The following is a 13,727-nucleotide window of genomic DNA, read 5'->3' on the forward strand; positions in this document are numbered from 1 at the left end:
TAGCAGGACAGGAATTATCAGCAGGAGTCAAGAAATCGAGTTCCCTCCTGATGGCCAGCAGGTCGTAAATGTCCCTGGCCTTTTTTTTGTGTGTACAGAGCCTTGACGCAACGCTGATTTAAATATTCATATTTCAAGTTACATCCCTTTAGCGAGCCCTGAACAGTATTATCTGGGCTCACTTGGATTTCCAACCTCACCAATGAAGGTTTCCACCAGCAGTGATCACTAGTTGGATCCCAGCAACAGTACATGTTATAATGGCCTCACTGGTGGAACCAGAGGCCATTGAGACCCACTGGTCAGGACCAGAAGGGGTGGGGCAGTGTCCCTTGGATGGTACCACCATGGCAGTGCCAACTGGGCACCAGTGCCAAGAGGGCAGGGCCCCAGTGGAAAAGGGTGATGGCAGAACCAGTCCTAAGGGAGGGTGGAAGGGAATAGGAGGGGAGGGAAGGGGAGGACTCTGTATTGGAGGGGGTTGGGGGTTCATGATGGGGTCAACCACTAGTGGTTGGGGCCGGTCATCAGGAGGACTGCAATGTCTGGGGATAGGGTGAATGATGGGACTGGAGGCTGCTAATCGGGGTGATGGGGGAGGAAGGGGGGGTGAGGAGGGAGGGATTGTCAACCACTCCCCCAGTATACTGGGAGATCGACGCATGTCCAGTGGCCCCCTAATCACTCTGCTGCCAGTCCCTCCAGAGGGTTTAGGCCCTGCTCACCCTCCCCCCACAATGGCATGAACTCAGCTCGCCCAAAAAAACAGGTGAGAAGACATGCTGTTTTCCCACCCATTGGACACTGATTTTTGTTTGGGAAACTTGCCCCCAAAGTATTCGCTCAACATCTCTGTCATTTCTTCATTCCCCATGATAATATCTTCCATGAGAGTCAAACTCGCAGACAGCTCTACTGTTATGCCTCTACTACTACTAAGCTGGTGAGTTTGAGACACCAAAAAGGTCCTACATTAGTTTGTGCATTGACACATTTTTATATCTTCTGGAACCATTCTCTTTATCTCTGCTTCCGGCTTCTCCTTGGTACTTGGGTTTTGAACTTGCACATTCTTTCATCACACTGTCCATTACTCGTTAAGTATTTGAAGAAAATCCTTTGACAGCAACACTTGGTTGATAAAGAAAGAACTTGGATTCATACAGTATCTCTTAAGGCCTCAAATCATCCACAAGTGCTTTACCATCAGTCAATTAAGTCCTATTGAAGTATAATCACTGCAGTGATATAATGTAGCCACACAGCAAGGTCTCATTAGCAGCAATGATTCAAATGACTAGATAATCTGTTAGTGAAGTTGGCTGATTTACCAGTACACCACAGAAACTCCCCTACTTTTGTTCCAATATCGCCACAGGGTCCTTCACATCGCACTAAGCAGACAGATTGTTGCATTGAAGTGTCAGTTTAAAACAATGTCGTCAAAGTTTCTATCATTGATTTGAAACACATGATCTGACTAAGAGGCAACATTGCAATCACTGAACCAAGAATGGTAACTTGGTGTTATATAAGAAGCCCAACAAATGAGGGCTACCAAGAAGCAGACAAACAATTAGGGATACTTCCGAAAGGAAAATGACTTGCATTTACTGACAGTTTTTTTTAATAAGAACTGTGTTGGTTAGAAACATAGAAACTAGAAGCAGGAAGTAGGCCTGTTGGCCCTTCAGATCTGCTCTGCTATTCATGTTGATCATGGCTGATCGAGTTTGATAGCCTGATCCCCTCCTTCCTCTCATATCCCAGGATCCCTTTAGCCCCAAGAGCTATATCTAATTCTTGAAATCAGACAATGTTTTGGCCACAACTACATTCTATGGTAGTGAATTAGGTTAGGTTACACATTTGTTATAATTTTGGCCTGAAATACATGATTTGCTGAAAATAATACATGAGGAAATGTTTTCACTCCTGGCAAGTAACTGACAATAGGCAATAATCTTCAGTGAACAGACCACAAAGCACAGGCTATTAACCAGTCAAAATGGGTGAAAACATTTCCCATTTGAAGAATAAATTTAGCTCATGGGTACAATAAAACAAATATTGACTGCAGCTCAGAAGCTATAATTGATGAATTATTACCCCTTTGGTTACAGATGTGCCCTCAAATGTACAATAATTCAGAACATTTTCTTCCTTTTATAAGCTAGCAAATGACCATTGTTGAACCAGCAAACCATAGTGAAGAAGCCACAACAATGTTCCTATTTTTCCACAGATTTTATCCACCTTCATAGAACATACTACAAATACATGTACAAACATGTATTTTAAATATAGATTTTCTTTTGTTTGACTTGGTATTGTTTAAATGTTGAATTGCAACAGTAACTTCTAAAAATAATTTTCAAGTATTTAAGCATATCATTCTATATTCTGTTTTACATTGTCCTGTAATTTTAAACCCCAAAAATAAATGCAAGTTCCATTTATGAAACTTTTGGAGTCAAAAATGTATCTTACTTGATTTCAATTTCATAGGTAATAAACATTTCTTAATTTTATGTTATTTATTACAAAATTAGTCTCTATACAATTTAATTTCAGAGAGGATCAATGAGCAGTACAATTCTAAAATCATACTTCTTTTAACACAAAAATGTACCTCAAATAACAACATATTACCTTTGGATCTCGTAAGAAGAGTGCTTTCTGAATTAAGGAATGTACATCTTCGACAGAAGGATAATGGAGAAGCAGTCCAAGGCAGGTTTGATAGTTACTGGCAATTACTGAGGAAAATAAAACACAAAACAGTGTAAGTGTTTTATTTATATGTATATGTATATACGTACACATGCAAACAGCAAAATTTAGGAATTAAAAACAATATTATTCCAGACAATCCAACAGTTTTGATTAAGCAGGGCAACAGGCAGACATTCTACACAGTTTTATCACACAATGTCACACATAAATGACAAAATAATGTTTGCAAAATAACTTTACTTAAGGATAATGCCACTTTTTACAGTGAGAGATAAATCAGAGTAATGCAAGTTACAAAACATCAACCCAATGAACAATATACCTTTTCGCAACAATCTCAAGATCCTTCAACAAATTTATTTTAGCTATTCAATGAATTGTCTGACATATACTTCGGCTGTGGAATATTGTTGTTATTAATTGCATTGTTACTAAATTAAATGCATTTAAATAAGAGAAATTAAAACATCTGAGGCAATATTATGTATTCTACCCATTTGACTATAATTGTATGATAGTAGTCATTGCAAGCCTGGACATTTAAAGATTATGAGAAAAAAATTTTGTAAGTGATTGAAACAAATAATTATATTTTATAGTGAGAAATACTTCATCATCTTCATTTCCTTTTTGATCTGACAGCTTGTAATTTCATACATCTGGTTTCATTTGTGAAGCACTCGTTTACCGTGCTCACTGTTCCATAATACTTTTGTTCTCTTGTGACCATTTACTGTACTTTTTGTGAAAGTCATTAAAGCCAAAAACACATGGTACATTAATAATGCAAGTTAGAGCTATCTGATCAGAAAACTATATGATACAGCATCCTTACTAAGCTTAAATTATTATTGCTTACTAACGATCTTGACAATGTAAAACAACATTAATAAAACAGCATTTGAATCGGTCAGGAGTATGATTTGATATTTAATCGACTACACAGCTGGACTCTTCGTAAGCACAAAAATTGGCTCAAGTAATATAATTAAAGCAGTAAGATATCGATCTTTATTAAGGTCTGTTTTCATCTCATTCCCAAGCATGTATAGAATGCAGACAAAAGCTTTGCTGTATTTATAATGCAACTTACAGGAGATAAAATTATTTCAATCAAGTTGGAATGATGTTTTAGTCACAAGGTGGCAGGCTTCCACATACTAATGTGTGTGTTTTGCTATACTTATTTTTCTATTGTTTAGGTATACAATATCAACCTTCTTTGGTTCAATAACATTGGTTGCTGCCTTATGTGGTTTGAACATCTTACTTTTACATATATTTATGTATTAACATAAAAAAAGTTCAACAATAATAGCCCCTTGTGCCCTAACCTGGAGATTCATGTCTCTTACACGTGGCACTTAATTGTTGTCTCATTGGAATTGTTTAAGGCAAGGTCTCATATGAATCAATAAGCTGCTTTATTCAACAGTAATGTGAACATACAGAATATCAATTGGGATCTGTCGCACTTAATTCAATCAACACAACTTATCTTAGCATAATATGAAAAAAGCACGTTTTCTCACATCAGTGGACGAACTTACTTGACTTAAACAAAATGTCTTAACAGCTTTCCAGCATTTCTAATTGCTATGACTTGTTGAAAGCTCTCATAGATTTTCAATTTAAAAACTTACTGTGTATGCAGCCTTAACAGGACCTGAGTTGTAAAATTTGTCTCTTCATAACTGAAAAGAAAAGTGTGTTGGACACCTGCTGCCAAGTACCAGAATTAGAGACTTCAAAACAGAGTAGGTGTTACGTGCTTATTGATTATAGAGACAAACTGTTAATGTTTACACCTTTGGGAAAACAGAAGTCTTAGTACATTAATAACCAACTCAGAGTATCCTTTTAAAAATGTGTAACTACTCTATGCTTCGAAATGCAACATTTAAAAAGCAACCAATGTCACCTCAATTTTTTGCTTTATAGGTGGTCAAAATACTCAAAACTTGACTTCCATTTTGATATAATGCAATATTATTGCAAATTTATTACACCATGTTATGCCAAGTATTTAAAAAAAACACTGGGAATGAGCTATAAAAATGTATACTCACAAACATCTCTTATGTATAACAGCATTGCCACAAAAACATAGTCCACTAAATCCAGGGTAACACTGTCAGCAAACAAAGTATCCCAGATCACCAAGAGATCCTGAAGAGGAAATTCTCGTCCAAACAGAAGTCTGACCCAACGTCTGCAGGAGTGAAAGAGACATAGTATATTACAAACAAAAGATCTAACACTTTTACACGTAGCAACATAATGAAATCCATTCAGACTTTATTGCAATATTCATTGAATCAAAAGGTTTGAAAGAGAGTTTTCAACAATTACCTTTACCAAAATCCACAACTGCTATTTAGCACTCTTGAATAATCACTCGTAGACCTTGGTTTTTTTTTACGCTAAGAAGTATAAACTATCAACCGGATGGTGAAATTTTGGATTTAAGTTATCTAGTTTTCAATATGATACTCATTGAAAATAGACTGACATTGTCTACCCTTGTGGAAACTCAATCATTGAATGCGTTCAAGGTAGAAATCAATAAATTCCTGGATATTATTGACTTCAAGGGATATGGGAATAGTGGGGAAAGTGCTTGTGAAATGGATGATCAACCATGATCAAATTAAATGGTGGAGCAGACTCAATGTGCTGAGTGGCTTACTCCTATATTCATAAGGTTGATGAGGAAATGCTTTTTAATGTGATGTACATGAACTTCCAGAAGGTATTTAGTGCCACACAACAGACTTGCAGGCAAAGTTATAGCTTATGGAATAAATGGGAAAGCAGCAACATAGTTACAAAATTTTCTGAGTGACAAGAAACAGAGATGAGTGGTTAATGCATGTTTCTTGGGCTGAAGGAAGTTTTATAACAGAGTTACTGGGGAGGTGGGGGGCCTTCCTGATATACATTAATAACCTAGATCTTGGTATACAGAGCACAACTTCAAAATTTGCAGATGATACAGAACTTGGAACCACTGTGAACTAAGGATAGCGTAGAACTTCAAATGGATCTCGACAATTTGGTGCGATGGGGAGCTAAGTGGCAGATGAGATGCTGCGAGGTGTAAAGTGATTCCTTTTGATGGAAGAATACTGACACAAAACAAAATGCACAATTCTTTTGGGGGGCTGGGTGGCGGGGGCAGAGAGAAATCTTGGTGTATATGCATATAAATCACTGAAAGTAGCAAGCCAAGTTGGGAGAACAGTTAACAAAGCATACAACATCTATCTATTGTTCCTTTAACAAGGAAGTTATGTTAAATTTGTATAGAACAGTAGTGCAGCCTCAACTGCACCCAGTTCTGGGCACTACACTTCAGGAAAGATGTGAAGGCATTTGAGAGAATGCAGAAAAGAAGATTTCAGAGATTATGACACTTCGGTTATATGGACGGACTAGCGAAGTCAGGACAGTTTTTCTTGCAGAAGACTGAGAGGAAATTTGATAGAGGTACTTAAAATCATGAAGGAGCTGGGCTGGATAAGGATAAGCTGTTTGAGGGTAACTGGCAAGGAGCAATAGCGACACAAAGAAAATCTTTTTCACACAGAGTGCATGGGATCTGGAATACACTGCCTGAGAGTGTGGTAGAAGCAGGTTTGATCAAAGTATCCAAGAGGGAATTGCGTCATTATCCGAACAGGAAGAATGTATGGGCGGGGGGTGGGGGAGGATTCGAGGGCCAATTCATGAGGTAATTTCTACATTGTGCTGGTAGAAATATGATGGGCTGAATGGCCTCTTTTGCTCCCTCAAACACCGTAAAAGGGAGAAATTTTGAAATAAGGAACTTACTTTGTTATTAACTATACAACCTGTGATTTTTTTTCCTGTGACCTTTGCACAACTTCACTATTACCCCTGCTAGATAAGGTACATCAGCTCTGCCCTCATTACTTATTCCATAATTTCTCCTTCTTACATTGTTCAAGAGTTACAGAATCACACAACTGTTATTGCACAGAAGGAGGCCATATGAAACTATTCCTAGAATTTAAATGTTGTATCTCCAGTGCTTAACTTCACTAAAGGTATAACATAGCAAACAAATACTTTCTGCTAAGTCTAATTTTATTAAGAATCTATTGTTTCAATCAGTTATGAGTAGGTTGATGTACATATATCTCAAAACATTTAAGGTACACTGACTTAGAGAAAAGTCAGTATCTCATGAGCAATGCAGAAATTTACGCTCTTATAATACTTGAAAATAAAAGTCAGCAATTATTTTATTCCTAAATTATTAATAATTGATAACGTAATAACAGTGACTTAATTCATTAATTCATATACACGACAAAAATTGCAACCTCAAAAAGAACAGCACAATTGAAAATAATTTTAGATGAAAGCTTATTAAAGAAAGTTATTCCCATTCACTGAGTGCCTGATTCACCACTACGCTAACTTCTCATAGTGAGGACGATTTCCAGCCCACATTTGTCGTCAAAGAGAATAGCCCCAATCTCAGTGCAGCTTGGTTTTACTGGCATGTTTATGCCTTGCCCCGTCAAAATGATGGCATGAAACATGACCCCTGTTTCATATTTTTACCAAGTGTCATAAGATCTGGAGAACAAACCTGCCTATTTCTCTGGAGAGAAAGACACCACTTTTCAGTCAGATCCTGATACGTTGTTAGTTTTTGGAAAGCTTCCTTGTAATTTAAAAACCAGTAAAATTTTGAGCAAGGTAAGACTCAACATCAGCATCAAATGGCGAGATTTATGGCGCATGATGCCGATCTCACCTTGGTAGGAAATTCTGGGCCAATAATCCAGGGAACGCCAGATTCGAAAAAGTGGAGAGGGATTGGCTGAATTTACAGTTTGCATGTGAAGATTACATTTTTATTGAAGAATGAAGTTCATTCATTGCAGCTTATAATCCATTATTCCTTCATGCTCAACATTAACAAAAAGGATGCAAAAATATAAGACTACATACAAACGGTGATAAAATTCTAAAGACCAGATGGATCATAGAAGTCCAAGCCCTACAGTTGTATGAGTTTTCAAATCACGCTTCAAATATGCACACTGCTTTACATAGTGCCCACTGCAGAAGCAGGAAATTTGCCTGGTTGCACCTCTTTGCATGCAAATAAAACCTAGTGATAATGGCCAGATCAAAGATCTGGGATTGGGAAGAGAATCTGGTGATTCATGTGTGAAACTGAGCTGGGAAAAACATAATTAATTAAACAGGAGTACCAATTTGATTCAAACAGGCAGACACAAAAGTCTAAGGACATGATCTTATTGGCTTGCTGCGTTGGTCAATTGACTCGGCGAGCCGGTAAGATTGCACGCAAGGCCAAAAATCCGAATGTCCTTTGGCATCGCATGCAATGTTCTCAGCCCTGTTTTGCCGGTGGGATCGAATTCACATCCAGAAAGGGCGCAGGGCCGATTTGCATAGGATCAGTTGCACTTCAATCCTATTAACTCGTCAGGGATGGCATATTCCGGCCTTTTGTACGTTTCCCGCTTTGCTGGTGCGTTGGAGACCAGCAGAGACTAGGAGTAATGGCCATGTTGAGGAGAAATCCCTGGACAGACCTGGGTATGGCCAGGCATTTCCCACATGGCAGCACCTGGTTGGGCACTAAATGTGCCAGAGTTGCGTGGCCTAAGTGGGGGTGGTGCACGAATAGGCGGGGGGAAGGGGTGGGGGAATCGGGGTCCATGCAATGGCCTGGGGTGGGGGGTTTGCACAGTGATGACTGTCTGTGCATAGTTTGCACATTCTCCCCATGCCTGCACGTCTTTCCTCTAGGTGCTCCGATTTCCTCCCACAGTCAAAAAATGTGCAGATTAGGTTTATTGGCCTTGCTAAATTCACAGAATGATAGAACCCTACGTGCAGAAATTGGCCCTTCAGCCCATCGAGTCTGCACCGAATACAATCTCACCCAGGCCCTACTCCCATATCCCAACATATGATACCCACTAATCTCTCTATCCTATGCATCCCTGGACACTAAGGGGCAATTTCTTAGCATGGCCAATCAACCTAACCTGCACATCTTTGGACTGTGGGAGGAAACCGAAGCACCCGGAGGAAACCCACGCAAACACGAGGAGAACATGCAACCTCCACACAGATAGTGATCCGAGCCAGGAATCAAACCCAGGACCCTGGAGCTGTGAAACAGCAGTGCTAACCACTGTGCTACCGTGCCACCCCTAATGTCCCATGATGTGTAGGTTAGGTGGATTAGCCATGGTAAATGTGTGAAGTTACAAGAATAGGGTGGGGAGAGGGTCAGGGTAAGATACTCTGTCAGAGAATCGATGCAGACTCGATGGCCAATGGGCTCTTCTGCATTATAGGAAGTCCATGATCCTAATCAAGTAGGGCGTCTGCTGGGGATGGGAGAGAAGAGAATTATGCAAGTGAAGTGCATGCAGGGAGGGGCACTGCAAAGTTCGGAGCATGTAGGGGGAAGGGTATGTCGGGGAGGATTGTAGAGGGTCTGCCAGGGGACTCATCTGGATGGTCCAATGCTGGCAACCAGTGATGGGACGGGGGTGAGGGAGGCGAGGTGGGGAGAACATGCTGCCATTGAATGGAGGTCTGATGTCAATGCCTGTGGGGTTGCGTGGAAGGAGGTTGCCTAGTTCACTGCGCAGCGTGCCCCGATCTCAGTGACACTCGAAAGCTCTGAAATTGGTTTCCCCACCAAGTTCAGGCTCCGCCACTCTCTACTGGTGCAAATCTCCCTGCTGTCAGAAAAACTGACAGAGTGTGGGAAGATTGCAATGCCAAACTCACCCAAAAACAGGTGTGGAACACCTGTTTTCAGACTTCTTTGATACTTAGAATTCTTTTGGTAAAATCCCAACCCAGTTTTTGGGGGAGCTTTAGGGGGAAAAAGAAATGATGATTGTACTGATTGTGCTGCCTTTACTTCAACCTTTTTTCTTCAACCCACAAATAACCCCTTTTAAGGGGCACTAGTTTGTCACTTACCACTCAGGGCAGCAGGCAAGATTGGAGGGAGCATTGTGCTGGACCACTAAAATAGCACTGGGATGCCCTGCTCTGGGATCCCAATTTTCAACTGAGGATACCATCTGTTTCTCGCAGGAGTGCTGTACAACTAGTTCAAGGCTCAAAATTGGTAGTAGGTAAGCCGTAGATGAGAAGGCAATGGGAAGTATTGTTTTCTTATTTTGGTCTCATTAATGTCCCATTCATGTTTGAAGACTTGGGGGTGGGGGAGAGCGGTAAAGAGATCAAAATTATTTAATCGTCTTGGAACTTTGAAGGCTTGGGATTGTGAGAATATTCAACTTCAAAGGCCACATAATTTAGTTTACGAGGTATAACTCAAAAGTATATTTAACCTTCAATCCAGGGTTGCCATTCGGCTGTTGGTACCAATATACCATCAACAAGAGTGCAATAAAGCAGATATGTTTTGATCTCGTGATACTCATTTGTTCCATCACATGGTCTCCTTCAGCCAGTGACTGACTCATATCCATAGACATTTTGTCAAAATTTCTTTCTCGAAATACAGCTGCCATTTGAAAGGAAAGAATATATAATTTTATCATTGCCAGTTCTCACACAGGCCAAACAAAACGCCACCCAATATTACAGATATCCAAGTGAAATTACTCCATTCCTAGGATCCACAAGTAATATCTTTGATTCTACCAGATGTGGGACCAAAATGTTTTCCGTGACAATGAGGTCACATCCTACATAATCTGAAAGCGAGAGACCCATTCAGAAATTTGTGGTAAAATGGAAAAATTGAAAGTAAAGTTGATGTGATTGTTTATCTGCATAAACCCCATCCATTGACTCTGTTTACACTTCCCACTGACTCGGCAAAACAGCCAGCTTAATTAAGGACCCCATGCACCCCGGACATTCTCTCTTCTACCTTCTTCCGTCGGGTAAAGATACAAAACTCTGAGGTCACATTCCAGCCAACTCAAAAACAGCTTCTTCCCTGCTGCTGTCGGACTTTTGAATGGACTTACTTTGCATTAAGTTGATCTTTTTCTATACCCTAACTATGAGCGTAACACTACATTTTGCACTTTCTCGTTTCCTTCTCAATGAACAGTACGTTTTGTCTGTATAGCACACAAGAAACAATACTTTTCACTGTATGTTAATACATGTGACAAGAATAAATCAAATGAAAAATATTAGCTATTTTACTGCTTTTTTAAAATGTTGTATCTATGTAACAGCCGACAATATTGCAATATGAGAAACTAAGAACCTGGGACCTAAATGAACAGGATAAGCACCTGTGTGTCTCTTTAACAAATTATTTGATGAGTTGTGAAAGTAATAGAGAAAGGACTGAGAAAAGGATGTGTAAAATTAGCACGGGTAAATTCAAAGTCAAATCAGATACAGAAAGAAGAATAAAAACGAAAGATTGAAATGAGAGAGAGAAAAAGTAATCTAACTTTTAAAATCACTAACAATTTAAATCTTGAAGAATGATTTTCCAAACTTGCAATAATTCATTTTTGGTGCCAGAGAAGTTCATTAACACTAATTAACTATACGCACATGGCAAACATCACACAACTAATGCAAGCTTAATTAAACATGCACAGATCTTAAATAGCTCTAAAACAGGCTCCTGACATCACTCCAGATCAGATCTAACTTTCCGTGGCAACTTTAGTTGGTATGTATTTCACCACTTAATGCAGTTCAATGGTGATGAAGACAGCAAAATGCTGTTTTGGCAAAGCTAACGGCAGAGTGGTGCATCGTGGACACCAACCTTTGAATTGCTAATAACGCACCTATCATTGTCTGAAATTGCTGTAGCAGATGGGCGTAAATAAAGATGAGTGCTACTAGTGGCACCATTGTTTTTGACAGAAAATTATGAGCTTTTTTTTAAACTAGTAACTCTCACTGTTAAGTAAACAGAGGGTTTGGTCATTCAGAAGCATAACCTTTGTTTAGTCAGGGAACTTTACAAAGTGGAATATGATATTACAGGTAAAAATTGCAAGTCTGAAGGATTTAGTATTAAGATTGTTTTTCATCTCTCAGAACTTGTAGCGTCATCCCACCTCCCTTCATGCTCTCCTTCAAATTGATCAAAACTTACTGCCTTGACATAGCATTTGGTTCTTCAGTCCAAATATCTCTTTATATGGCTCAACGTCAAGTGTTCCTTAATAATGTTCTTGTAAAGCACCTTGTGGACATTTTACAACATTGGAGGCTCGATATAAGTACAAGTTGTTGAAAACTAATGGCAGCGTGGCGCATTGTGGACATGTAGGGGCAACATGATGGCACAGTGGTTAAACCTGCTGCCCCCCAGTGCCAGGAAACTCGGTTCCATTCAGTCCTCAGGTCACTATCTGTGTGGTATTTGCACATTCTCCCCGTGTCTGTGTGGGTTTCTTCCAGGTGTTCCGGTTTCCTCCCACAGTCCAAAGATGTGCGGGTTAGTTTGATAGGCCATGCTACATTGACCCCAGTATCAGGGGATTGGCAGGGTAAATTTGTGGGGTTATGGGAATAGGGCCTGGGTGAGGTTGTGGTCTGCACAGACTCGATGGGCTGAATGGCTTCCTTCTGCACTACAGGTGTTCTAAAGCAGTATCACTTAAAGCTGCAATACATTTTATCATGTTGTCCTTTTGCAGAATTTCTTGAAATCTTTATACTTGTCTGAGGTATGACAGAAATTTGAGACCAATACGACATCTATGTGTAGCGTGAAGGGCAGGAAGTGCACACTAGACAAACTGTGTTTATTCATTACTAACAAATCTCCCTCGGTATTGCTCATCATAAAAGACAGAGATACGACTGGCAATATATCATCAGGGCCAATGATTTATAGTGATTGAATATAAATCAGGTCATCATCTGATGTGCTGAGAGAAAAATAATAAAGGTACAATTGTGCAAACTTTCTATCTATCCATCAAACTTGCAGTTTTACATATTGCATATGGTCAAATTTTGTAGTCATTAAATAGCAACAACTTGGAACAGAGTGGATAGGAGAACCACCAATCAGGAAATAGCATGCAAGAATGAAAACCAACCACAGACAGCAAGCAGCAACCATCAATTTAAAAAAATGACCTACATATATTAAGAACCTTTCTGCCCACTGTTAAGGATCCATCCTAGCTCAGAAATGCAACATTAATAATAACATGACATGCAAAAAAAAATTACATTTACTATTTACATTATTGCACTATGTTAAAATGACATTTGGATATCTCTTTCAGAATATCTAGATCTTGAGTATATCATCTTCCAACAAGTATCACCATTTTAGTTGATGTATCTTTATAACACAGTTCTTAACATGCATCAATATCTACAATTTCAAAGATGACTGTTTCATCACGGATAACACATTCAGCACGCATTGGTATGATTTGGTAAGGTGTTGCATGGTTACATGGAATTTAATCCTGAAAAGCATGAGATGATGCATTTTGGGAGGACCAACAAAGCTAGGGAATACACAATAGGATGTTAGGAAGTAGAGAACTAGAAGGTGCATGTCCATAGCTCCACGAGGCAACAGAACAGGTAGATAAAGTGATTAAAAAGGCATGTGGGATACTTGCCTTTATTAGCCAAGACACAGAATATAAGAACAGGGAGGTTATGGTGGAGCTGTGTAAAACATCAGTTAGGTCACAGCAACAGCACTGTGTACAGTTCTGGTCCCCACACGGTCGGAAGGATGCGATTGCATAAGAAAAGGTGCAGAGGAGATTCATCAGGATGTTGCCTAGGCTGAAACATTTCAGGTGGGAAAAGAGGCTGGAAAGGCTTGGATTATCCCCTTACAGCGGACCTGATTGAGGTGTACAAAATTATGAAAGACATAGATAGGGCAGGTAGGAAGAAACTTTCCCTGTTAGTACTGAGTTCAATAACCTAGGGACATAGGTTTAAGATAATGGGCAGAAGAGTTA

General features: G+C 39.5%; 1 protein-coding gene across 9 annotated transcripts in view; it reads right to left on the reverse strand.

The window, feature by feature from the left end:
• The window catches only part of tbc1d5 (TBC1 domain family, member 5), a 478,503-nt gene that overhangs the window by 142,003 nt on the left and 322,773 nt on the right, over positions 1 to 13,727 (reverse strand). For all 9 annotated transcript variants that reach the window (XM_080209683.1, XM_080209656.1, XM_080209674.1 and 6 more), the window contains 2 exons: positions 4,806 to 4,948; positions 2,653 to 2,759 (listed from right to left, as the gene is read on the reverse strand). In XM_080209683.1, coding sequence (XP_080065809.1) covers positions 2,653 to 2,759; positions 4,806 to 4,948 — 250 coding nt within the window. The remainder of the gene's footprint in view (positions 1 to 2,652; positions 2,760 to 4,805; positions 4,949 to 13,727) is intronic.

Source organism: Carcharhinus amblyrhynchos, chromosome 2, assembly GCF_965287045.1.
Source record: "Carcharhinus amblyrhynchos chromosome 2, sCarAmb.v2.hapA, whole genome shotgun sequence".
In the NCBI taxonomy this organism is placed as follows: domain Eukaryota; kingdom Metazoa; phylum Chordata; class Chondrichthyes; order Carcharhiniformes; family Carcharhinidae; genus Carcharhinus; species Carcharhinus amblyrhynchos.